Source organism: Manduca sexta, chromosome 23 (assembly GCF_014839805.1).
Source record: "Manduca sexta isolate Smith_Timp_Sample1 chromosome 23, JHU_Msex_v1.0, whole genome shotgun sequence".
Lineage (NCBI taxonomy): Eukaryota > Metazoa > Arthropoda > Insecta > Lepidoptera > Sphingidae > Manduca > Manduca sexta.
The window spans coordinates 10,563,714-10,575,098 of NC_051137.1; the positions used below are offsets into that span (position 1 = coordinate 10,563,714).

General features: G+C 45.2%; 1 protein-coding gene across 13 annotated transcripts in view; it reads left to right on the top strand.

Annotated features, from left to right (window-relative positions):
- LOC115440977 (protein muscleblind) overlaps positions 1–9,474 on the top strand; it is a 253,444-nt gene extending 243,970 nt beyond the window's left edge. For 8 of the 13 annotated variants that reach the window (XM_037441982.1, XM_037441980.1, XM_037441983.1 and 5 more), the window contains 3 exons: positions 356–445; positions 651–692; positions 770–9,474. In XM_037441982.1, the coding sequence (XP_037297879.1) occupies positions 356–445; positions 651–692; positions 770–1,459 (822 nt within the window). In that variant the 3' untranslated portion in view covers positions 1,460–9,474. The remainder of the gene's footprint in view (positions 1–355; positions 446–650; positions 693–769) is intronic. The other 5 variants (XM_037441989.1, XM_037441990.1, XM_037441985.1 and 2 more) reach the window with 4 other exon arrangements.
- Positions 9,475–11,385: the final 1,911 nt, after the last annotated feature.

An 11,385-nucleotide genomic window follows, 5' to 3' on the forward strand; every position in this document is an offset into this window, starting at 1 on the left:
GGCCGCTGCGTCCGCGACCCCTGCCGCTATTTCCACCCTCCCCTGCACCTGCAGGCGCACCTTAAGGCGCAGGCGCGCGGCGCGGTACGCCACCAGGCTGCACGCTCTCGCCTCGCTCGCTCGCGCTCGCTTCATTCTTCCGCTTGTCTGGCTCGCCGCGACGCCGCTTCCGCTCGCGCAGCTTGTTTTGTTACGTTCGCGCCGGCTCGCGCCACGCTTCCGTCGCACTCACGCTTCACTTTTATTTTTTTATCTATCGCATAATATCACCTCGTGCAGAGCTTTAGGTGTATACTGTGCATCTACTACATCGTTACTGTTTCCGTCCCGTCCTGCGACGCTTCGCTTCACGTAGACGGCCGCCGCAGCCCAGCAGCCGGCAGCGAGCGCGACTTCGGAGCCGGGCAAGAAACGGCCGGCGCCCGCCGAGCTCGAGCCGCCACCGGTACAGCCGCCAGCTTCGCACGCTTCACTTCCGCTCCCGATCCCGCCCGCACGATCCCTCCGCGCGCCTCTCCCTCCCGCCGCGGGGCGGGCGCGGCGCGGCGCGACGGGCCGCCCCCGCCCCTCGCGCCGCGCCCCGCGCGCACCCGCCGCCGTGCCCCCGTGCGCCCACACACCTCCGCTCAACCGTCTGTTTCTCGTTTCAGATGGACATGAAGAGCGTCGGATCCTTCTATTACGATAACTTCGTAAGTATCAGTTCACAAAACCGACGCCAACCCTGAACGCTCGGTTCAATATTCAAGTGCTCTTTTTATTTTCGCAGGCCTTCCCCGGCGTCGTACCGTACAAGCGACCGGCCGCCGACAAAGCCGGCGTGCCCGTGTACCAGCCAGCGACGACTTACCAGCAGCTGATGCAGCTCCAGCAGCCGTTCGTGCCCGTGTCATGTGAGTACCCCGCGCCCGCCACGTCCGCCCCGCCGGCCGCGGCCGCGCCCGTCGCGCTGCCGCCCGCCTCGCCCGCGCCCGCGAACGCACTCCCGCCCGCACACACTCCCGCGCCCGCCCCGCAACCTACGCCTCAGGCGACGCCGCAGCCCGCGCAACAACCCGTGCAGCAGCCGGCCCCGGCCCCCTCGCCGACGGCGCAGGCCAACGCGGCCGTGCTCGCCGACGGCACAGCGCCGGACCCGGCCGCAGTCGCCAAGGAGGTGGCGCAGAAGAACTACGTAGCCGCGCTGGCGTTCGCCGCGCAGCAGTCTGCGATGGCCCAAGCCGCCGCCGCATACACCCAGCAGGCGCTGAAGGCGCGCGCCGCGATGCCGACGATGCTCCGAGCGCCGCTGATGATGCGGCCCGGCTGGCCCGCGCCGCCCATGCCCATGCCCACGTTCTATCAGCAGCCGTACATGTACGCGATGCCTCCGCCGGCGCCGCCCTCGGCAGCCGCGGCCGCGGCGGCGGCGGCGGCGGCTGCGGCCGTGAACCCGTACAAGAAGATGAAGACGACGTAGAGAGGCGCGCGGCCGAGCCCGCGGCCGGCGGGGCGCGAGCGCGGGGTCTCCGCGTAGAGACTCGTATGTGTGCGACCGAGTGGCGCGCCCCGGCCTGTCGGGGCGTTTAGAGCTAGGCGTGTTGTCACATTTGTATTGTATTATTGTGAGGACGAAGCGAGCGGCCCTCGCCCTCGCGGATGTCTCTGTAGTTTTACGCTGTATCTATTCTATTGTATATCCGCTCACTTACCGTCGTCATCCTGTGCGTGTATATTTCTCGTGTCTACGATCCCGGTAATAATAACGCTTGAGATGCATGACTGTACGTTTTTTATTACATCTTGTCGATCGCCATTACCGTGAGTACCCTCGTCGTACTGAGAGTTGAGCGCTTGGTCCGTCGATCCCGCTACGTACACGCTTGTTCTCGGAGGAGCTCCGCACGGGTGCGCTTTGGCCGATGTGTCGATCCCGTACCTACCCACTAGTGGTAACAGGCTTGCGGCGGCAGGCCCGCACCTAACACAGCCGCCTTCTAATTTTCGCATGGAATAGAATCCACCACCCCTGTTCGTTTGGCTCGTCAGGTATTTACTCTCATTATTCTAGTGCTCCTCGTGTGTGCTATGTGTGCCGGCGTGTTCATCGGTAGCGCCGCCGGGACGACGAGCGTCGCTCCCGCCGGTTTCTTTCGATTGCACATATTTTTGTTTATTTATACGCTTTCTGTTACATGCCTTCCGAATGACCGCTTCGGCTGTCGGCCGCATTGCAAATCTTTTGTCGCTTTTTGTGTCGGATCGGACAGGCTGTGCGCCGGCCAACGCGCCCTATGTGGTGTACACCGACGAGCGCGGACAGGTAACGAGTGCCGAGTGCCGCGAGCCGCCACCGCACCGCTCCCACACCTCCCCTCACCGCCTCTCACTACACCCTCACCGCCCTTCACCGCTCCTCACCGCCCCTCACCGCCGGTAGCATGTCGTTTGTGACGCTGCGACGCTTGCGACCCTTCACGGCCTCACCGGCTCAACACCTCGCTCTAACCAACGCCGCATACTGCCTCGACTTACCAACCTTCTCGCATTTTCCATCAGTTTGATGATGCTTTTTATTCACTGTATACTCACTTCTCGCTAACAAACAATAATTGATTTCAAGTGAAACATGAATCGGCACAAGTTATAATAAACAAGTAAAATTCATATCTTGTTGTCGAAAACGCTAGAGGTAGAGCTTCAGAGCAAATTCAAGCTTGTACATTAACAGAACTAATAACGTTGAGCGTAATGTATCAAGCCGCTTCAGTAGAGAGGTTATACATATTTAGTTTTGTGTTAGTTCATTACGCTTACGGCGGGCTTAGTAGACTGAGCGCTTGTTATTAAAAGCAACATACAGATATTGACCACGATCACCATTGTAGCGGCAGTTTCAACAACGGGTCAAGGTACGCTTGGTTGAATGAGCTTCTTAACCTGACGAGATGCATCGAAGGAAGACGCTACATGTCGGTCGAGCGTTGCGTTAACAGTTAACAGTCAAACGGGCAAGCTTAATCTTCCTTTACTGCTGAACAGGTGGCAAGGACACGTGTTATCCCCTTACTAAACGCAACAGTCCCGCAGACAAACATAAGAAAGTCAATGAGTGGGATGAATGGAACATGGGACAGCTCGCGCGGGCCGGCTGATGGCGGCCCGCGATCTGATGGCATCGCTTATCAGACGATTCATGTATATGTCATCACCCACATCATTTTAGTCATTGTGCTGTAACCGTAACTATTATGATTATTATTGTAATGAACAGTTGATGCTACAACTTACTTGTTGATGATTTTTAGTTTTTGTATAGTGAAACATACTTGCTTACAATGTGGAAGAAGTCACTCTACAGTATTGCCTTGCTTACACCCGGTAAGATACAAACAGCTTACTATAATATCCTCAGTATAAATGATTTCGTATTTGTGGCCCACACTGAAACATGCCGCTTTAACTTGCATGGAGTTCAAACGTTGTCACATTGACTTTAATGCTAATACAAATGCTTAATTAATAATGACGTAATGGTTTGCGCAAGTTTCAGTAAGGGCGATATAAATAATTGAACTTTAACGAAGCCTTTGATTTACCGTCTGCCAGAAAGTTGACTCGTTATCAATGCGCTAACATTTCATACAAATGTTCAATAATAGATATTAATAAGTAATTTTGCAACGTCAACTTTCTAGCAGTAAGTAAAATTCACCTTTTGCCAGTGTCAACTATCAACCGCTAACAAGGGGGTTCTGTATTTGTACTCATTTTGACGCTTTATATACGTATTCAATTATTATTATGCGTAGTTGGTAGTTGAAATGACAATGGTGAAGGAAGAGAACTCGAAGTGGCAACAGCTATTGTGTGCACAGAACATATTGAGACGAATCCCCACCCCTAATACGCTGAGCTAGATATGTTTATAATATTAAATGTATGCGCTGTACTGTCCCCTTGTGATCCCTGTACGTACACTTCGAATTTTCTTCTACGATGCTTAAAGTGCTTCGCCGTTGCGGCTTCAAATGCTCGCTTCCGACTTGTTGAGGCCTCTCTGACGCTTATTTATAATGTTCACGTAGAGTTAATAATATTACTTGGTTTTCTTTTGTTTGTCGTACAGTAACCGCACTCTCTAATGGTCATTATGTTGCAGTTTGTACTACCACTAACATGTCACGTCCAGAACTGTCATGTAAGCTAAAGGTATAAATTTAATTTGTCTATTTACATTACATCCATGGGCACGGCTCCGTCGAGGAGCATGACCGTCCTCCGTTCCTCTGCTGAGAACACGGATACTCATAACAATGTGATCACAGCCGACGCCGACGCAAACGCCGACGCGTGTTGCCACTACCCCCACACAGCCTATTTAGCTTTATTATAGCAACAGTTGGTTATTATGGGTACACTTTGGACGCTACAAATCCTCTAGAACGCCCTTCGCCCTGGTAAAAGTTGTCTAGCATCATGCTTTAGCTTTTTTGTAAAATATAGTCACGCTTAAATAAGATTGGCTGCGCAATAATGATTATACTTCAAGCGTTCTGCATGCCATTTAGATATTATATATTCATACCTACTATGTGCATAGTGCAGCGTACTTTAACACAACTCTCTGACGGTTACGGAACCTCGGACCTCACTCGCGAGTCACGAGAATATTACCAGTGGCCACATGTTCAATGATTATCTATCTCGCGACACTTGTACAATATAAAGGTGACACACATTTGTATCGGCGCGCACGCAAACAAAGAATGCTTGGAAGCCCCAATCATATTGTGCAACGAATCTTGTAAAGTTCTTGTAATATTGAAGCAGCAACAAGATTTGATTTCGAGCAACTTTTGCCTTTCGTGTGTCCCGTTTGTGTTAATTTACGTAGCGACTGAGAAACTGCACACGCATACCTCATCTGTCCTTACTTCAACCGTTAGGCACCTCCGTGACAATGCGATACAGCTGATCAAAATATATTCTATACGTTCTCTTACTACGATTCTCTTTGCTCTTTGATATTACAAAAACTATTCCAGCGTTATTTTTCAGACGGCTGTGCAATGAGGATAATGTTCAATGTCAGATGTATGAATGTCCAAAAGTGATGAAATAGACATAGCATTAACACTATTAACATATATAAAATTCATAAACCGTCGCTAACGTACAAATAGAAACACCTACAGACCTTTACAAACAAACAAACAAACAAAAATTATTTAGTTTCTCTTCTATATGAATGATGTTGATCGACTGTTTATGAAGTAGCATTAGTTAAACAGAGCATGCCTACGTGCCATCCCACAAAGTTGAGCCTAATTTTATATAAGACGTTAAGTTAAGAACATCGAAATGTTCAAGTCTCAGTCTTGAAGTACTGACATCTGCGGTCAAGATCTAGTTACAAGATCTCTTTTTCTAATCGAGCCTCTAAGTTTTTTTATTTGCAATTCGAGGTTTTCAATGGTGACCCGCAAGTATTATTATAAGACATATTCGATGAAAATACGCACAAGTTTTTTTTTATATGAAACACGATTCACACATTGTGGGAATGGCAGGAGGCGTGTTTTTTTTAAATACAATGACAATATATACTAATGAATGTATTCTGTTGTGATTTCAGTTACTGGACACCCTCCCGGTGTGCCAAGATTTTAATCGACAAGGATGTACAAGACCCACATGCAGATTTGTTCATATTCGTGAAGGTGAGCCCTCGCATCTTTATTGTAAGCAAGTCTGTTATTTCATATTTCCTGTTTACCCCTAATGAAGGTTCATTAATATACTTCTTGTAATTTGAACACGTGACGTCGGACTGGCGTCTATTTAGTCATTCATTTCACCATGTTCCCCTAATATTTTGTAATGTATCCGAATATTTAATGTTAGATGAAAAGTTACTATCCAAACTGTCGGTTGTTTAAAATACATTCTCATTACGTATTGGTTTCATCAACGTTTTTTTGTATAAACAACGTACTGTCATTCAGTGAGATTAAAATTGATTAAAACCTGTGGTAAAACTTCATGTGTATGAGATGATATTAAAATGAATTCATGTTTAGATCACTCAGTATTTTGTTCCCCGTCCTGGTGATTATGCATGACCCTATATTGTAACACATAGTGTAGTTTAGAGGCCGTTAGATTAGTTACGTGTAAAAGTCTGACCACATATTAATAAACTATACTATTCAAGTGAAATTAAATGTCTATAAAAATATTATAATCCTGTGGTTGGACTTTCCATTATTTAATGTATTCTTTTACATTTATTAACTAGATTATGATAATGTATAGGTTCACGTAGTACACCCTTTACTATCTTTACGTATATTCCTTTTCGTTACTATTAGTCGTAGTCATACATATAAAGTAGAAATCGAATGCTGTACTAGATGTAACCGTGTTAGTTTATACCTTGTTATGTTTCGTGTAGTTTGTGTTTACCGTGTTTGGTTGTTTGTTCATCGACATGCGTGCCCATTCGAAGTTCACTTGGAATGTCGCGTCGCGATAGAGACGTGGACAAGTGTGGCAGTGTGGCAGTGTGGAGATGTAATGTAGTGGTTCCGGTGGCGTGAGCGGATAGTAAGTAACGTGGCGCGGTGGTGTGTTGCAGGGTGCGGGCTGCAGGTGGTGGGGTGTCGCGTGGTGGTGTGTCGCGACGCCGCCGCCGGCACGTGCCGCCGCGCCGCCTGCCGCTACTACCACATCCCCGTTCAATTACCGCCAGCACTTCGTCCTCCTTAACCTGACCCGTCGCCGCCCGTCCACCGCAGCACCCTCACCCTCTCCACCCGTTCCTCCCTAACCCCCACCCGTATACCGCAATGTCCACCTCCCCACTCGTTCCCTCTCCCGCCCTGGCCCCGCATCGCCCGCGCCCCGCGTTATCCATATCGATCGCGCCTCTGGCACACTCGGGAAATGGCAGGTTCGACCGGAACGCACTGTCGCTCCCGCGACGGAGGTGGTGATATCTTAGTGAATATCGGTTAGAGTAGATCGGCGGGAGCGGTCCGCCGCCCTATACTCAGCACAAGCGTCGGCCCGCTCGCGCCTGGAACGCGTGTAAGTTTTCGGGAAAGAGTGTGTACATAAGTAGCGGGATATGATTCTCAGGCACGGTCATGCGATTGTGATATGAATAGATTTCGAGACGCCGGAGCCGTTTGAGTAATTTTATCGAGATCGTACCGAGATCGTCGAACAGTAGTTAGTGAGGTTTCAAATGTTTTATTACTATTATATATTTTTTTTAAGATGCGATATGAGTTCCTGAAAATACCGGCGCGGTCGCCATCGAGCGTCGCACGGAGACTTTGTTGTATATAAGCGATGTAATTAATTTTACGGGTGGTGCGAGGCCGCGGCGGCGGCGCGGGCGCAAGCGGCCGCCACACGGTCGGAGCCGCCACCGCTCACGCCGCCGCCACGGCCTCGGCCGGTGTCAAAAGTTGCATCACCCCACTCCCGATGTGAGCATTTTTGTGAGATTTAAGTTACTTTTTTTACTTATAAAATTACTTTTTTCTAGAGGTCAAGTTTTACACTAGATTAGATTAAGCAAATCAGTAACGAAACACCAATAGAGTAGCCGCTTCTCTCCTTCGGCACCGAAACTTTTGACGCCGGAGCACAATTCATGTTCGGCGGAGCTTTGCGGGCGTCGCGGGTGTCGGCGGCGTCGCCTCGCCCCGTCTCGCCCCGCCGCGTCCCGCCTCGTCCCGCCTCGTCCCGCTCGCACGTTAGCGTAGGTCGCGACACTCGTAGAGTGATGATAGAGGACAGAAATCGAAATACAATCAACGTTATCGGACAATATTAAAACGAAGAAAGCATACTTCCAAGCTATATATACCTTAATTTTAGGATAGAACGTCGGCTTTTATTCCGGATAGATTTTGCTAGATATCATTCTGTTACCGATCGAATCCCGTCTATCGATGCACAAAACATAACCGACGATCGAGTCCGACGCCTCTCGGCGAGTGCGGCCCGCTTGCGCTCGCGAGCAGTACAGACTTGAGGTTGTATTGTTTTGGACACAAACAGTATTAACGTTCGGCACGTACTCGTACGCGTTGTCGGAGCTCCGAACAGCGTGCGTACGTGGAGGTGGTTGGTGTGTGTCACGTATGTGTCACGCGTGCGTCACGTGTGCGTCACGCGTGCGTCACGTGTACACGCGTGCAGTACATGCGGATAGAGAGGCGGGAGTGTCGCAGCCGCGGCAGCGCACCCCGTGGGCACGGAAGCCTACGATGCCCGATATTATTCCTAGTCCATATCCTTTTTGTTGATCAGTCATGCGATTAATGTTAGAGTAAATATTAATAATTTGATTTATTCCTCCCGTTTAGTGGATATTTTGATAATGATATATTAATAATGAAATATTTAAGATACATAATACATATTTGATTCTAAATCCTGATAAAGTGACACTACGTTAGTAATTTAGTCGGAGGGATACTTGTGCCGTGATTATATTTTTAGGTATATATTATGAAATAATTCCTAGCGTCGGAATTAAAGAAGTGATTAATGTGTAAGCGTGTTATATTTATTGTCGTAACGTAAGTGGAATGCCATATCGATAAAAGGTGAATATCGGATGCGGAGTCAAACTCGTTAGTAGCTCGTTGCGTTTGTGTTTATGTTGATTGATTGTTATTAGATATCAGTCCGTGCTAGTGGCTAAGGTGAACAGTTCACTTTTATCAATACGGCACTATGGCTCTTAAATGTATAAGTTGTCATTTTATTTTTTGTTAAAATTTATCGTTTCATGAATTATTTGTTGCCTATAATTTTTATAATCAAAATTTTATGATCTGACGCATTTATTGTAAGACAATCGATTACTTTTATAATTAATTAGTGTGATAATAATAATTATGGTATCAAATTGCCGTTATGAAAGATGAACATCGAAAGTATCCTTCCTATTTAGAAGGGACTCGTCTGGCCCAAGGTTTCTAGTGGATTTTATATTTTTTCTTTTTGTTGTATTTTTAATGTTGCGTGTGTCTTACACATAATATATTTCATTTTTGTGATATTTTTAACTATAAAGTACTGTTATTATAAATCCAAATGGAATAATGATGACCTAATTAAAATATTCAAGAATTTATTTGTAAATCACAAAAAAAAATGTAAAACTGTAAATATATTGACAAAAAAATGAACTGCAACACAATAATTGACTATTATAACTCTCATCAAATACATTGTAAGTTGTTTGAGTACCTAAATAACGGTATCTTATTATGTAGTATGTACCTACAATCTACTTAAAGGTAAACCGGTCCAGTGAACAAAGTATTGATAATATTGTGAACATTTTTTTATTCACGAACAATCACAGAAAGTACATGACATTGTAATATTATTTATGAAATTACTATGTGATGTGATCTTCGGATCAATTTTGAGTACAGTATAGATAATAAACAACTGAATATGTGACACGTCTGTTTCATTTACATCTTCCTACTACGGAGCGATACAGCTTTGACCCAGAAAGGGGAGCACGGAGGCCGGAGGGAGTGAAATCCTTGACCTAATCGGGCCTTGACATCATTTGTAAACATAACCGCAGGTAATAGTGTCAAGCGGCCGCTGGCGCCACGCACACCTACCGACTCAACAAGCGTAAACTTGCCGTTTCTGTTTGGGAGACTGCACTCGTAATTACGAGAACGCCACCATACACTTTAAAAACACACTTGTGCAAATATATTAAGATCTAATTTCACTCGCCAACTTGATAACGTTTTTAAAGTGAGGAAATTCTGAAACTGTAAATTAGATATTATTTTAAAATTTTATTGCAACGTGAGAATAAAATTTACGACATGCAAATCTTAAAAGCCATTTTTACTAAGTAATGGTTTTCGAAACACTCAACATAATTTCCAAAGAGAATTATAATATATATGCAAAATAATTTCTACACACCGCACCGATACCGACTGTCTCAGTATCATAGTTCATAGTTTTATTACGGAGCGACAACAATGCTTAGGTCTGGTTCAATCCCCGAGTCAGGATATTGAGTTTCTACACTCAGTATCAGCCTAGAGTCTGGAATTTGTGCCCGATATGGCGGTCACATCATGGGACGAAATACACATGCCGGAAAGTCGGAGCACCAGTTGCGCTTCTGCCTACCCCTTTGAAGATAAAAGGCGTGAATATGTATACAATATTATTTTGTTTATACCATCCAGTAACACTATAACGTCGCATCATAGTAATTTCTTAGTCTGAGTTGCTCTCTTATATCTTACAAACTTAATTATAGGATGCTCTATGCATACATGGCTTTTGCTTTCTGTGCCAGAATGTGGCTTAATTAGCCCACAGAATACAAGAATAATACCGACAAAACTTGCAATGCTTGGTTTTGGGGAATGCTGCCATTCTAAACCTACAAAACTTTACAGAAAATCTTTAGACTTGGTAACACTCCATTTTATTGAGAAGCAGTAAAACCATTTCCGTCAAACTTGAACCAATTCATGCTGTAATAATTGCATCATAGCTCTACTTCTTGCTAATTTGCTTTGAAATATATCGATTGTGAATTATAGAATTATGATGTACAGTTACGACATACTACTCCCCATATCCAATTATCTACGCTGGCAGTGGATAACCTCGTCTCATATAAATTGCATAAAACAGGCGGAATTTCGTTTCGACTGGCCTCCTTTAATTATACAAACCAGTTATAGCTGAACATTTATAAGGATAATATTACACTCTCGAGTTTCCATATATATTATAATTCTCTTTGCTCTCGAGTGATATTATTATACAACATACTCAAGTAATTGCTACGCTGACATTTACATTTTTAAACAGTAGACTATTTTTATTAAAGACTGGTTGAATTCATATTCTGTATAGTTTATATTATCCTGTCTATATATACATTGCAAAAATTCACACTTATAAAAGTGTAACACCGGCGTAACAAATTAATTAAGTTCAATCTGAAAGCTAATAACGGATATCTCATGTTGGCTGAAATCATAGGCCAATAAAAAACTGAGCTATAGACAATACGAAAATACCTCAGAGACAATAATCTGATGGCGGAAATGCATGTCTCTAATCTCATAATAAGCTGCAAAGACGGAGCCTGTGTCTTAACTTCTAAGCAAATGCTACTCGTCACATAAATTGGTAACTCGACTACAAATTACACTCTAATCTCTTTCCAAATAAATTGTAATAAATAAGTAGGTACCTATTATCTACATTAGCTGTTTAATTCGATAAGTTTGAGGTAAATAAAATTTACTTTAAATTTGTATATCTGGCCTTCATAAACAGTAACTACACTACCCAGAACTTCCATCTAGAAGAAAC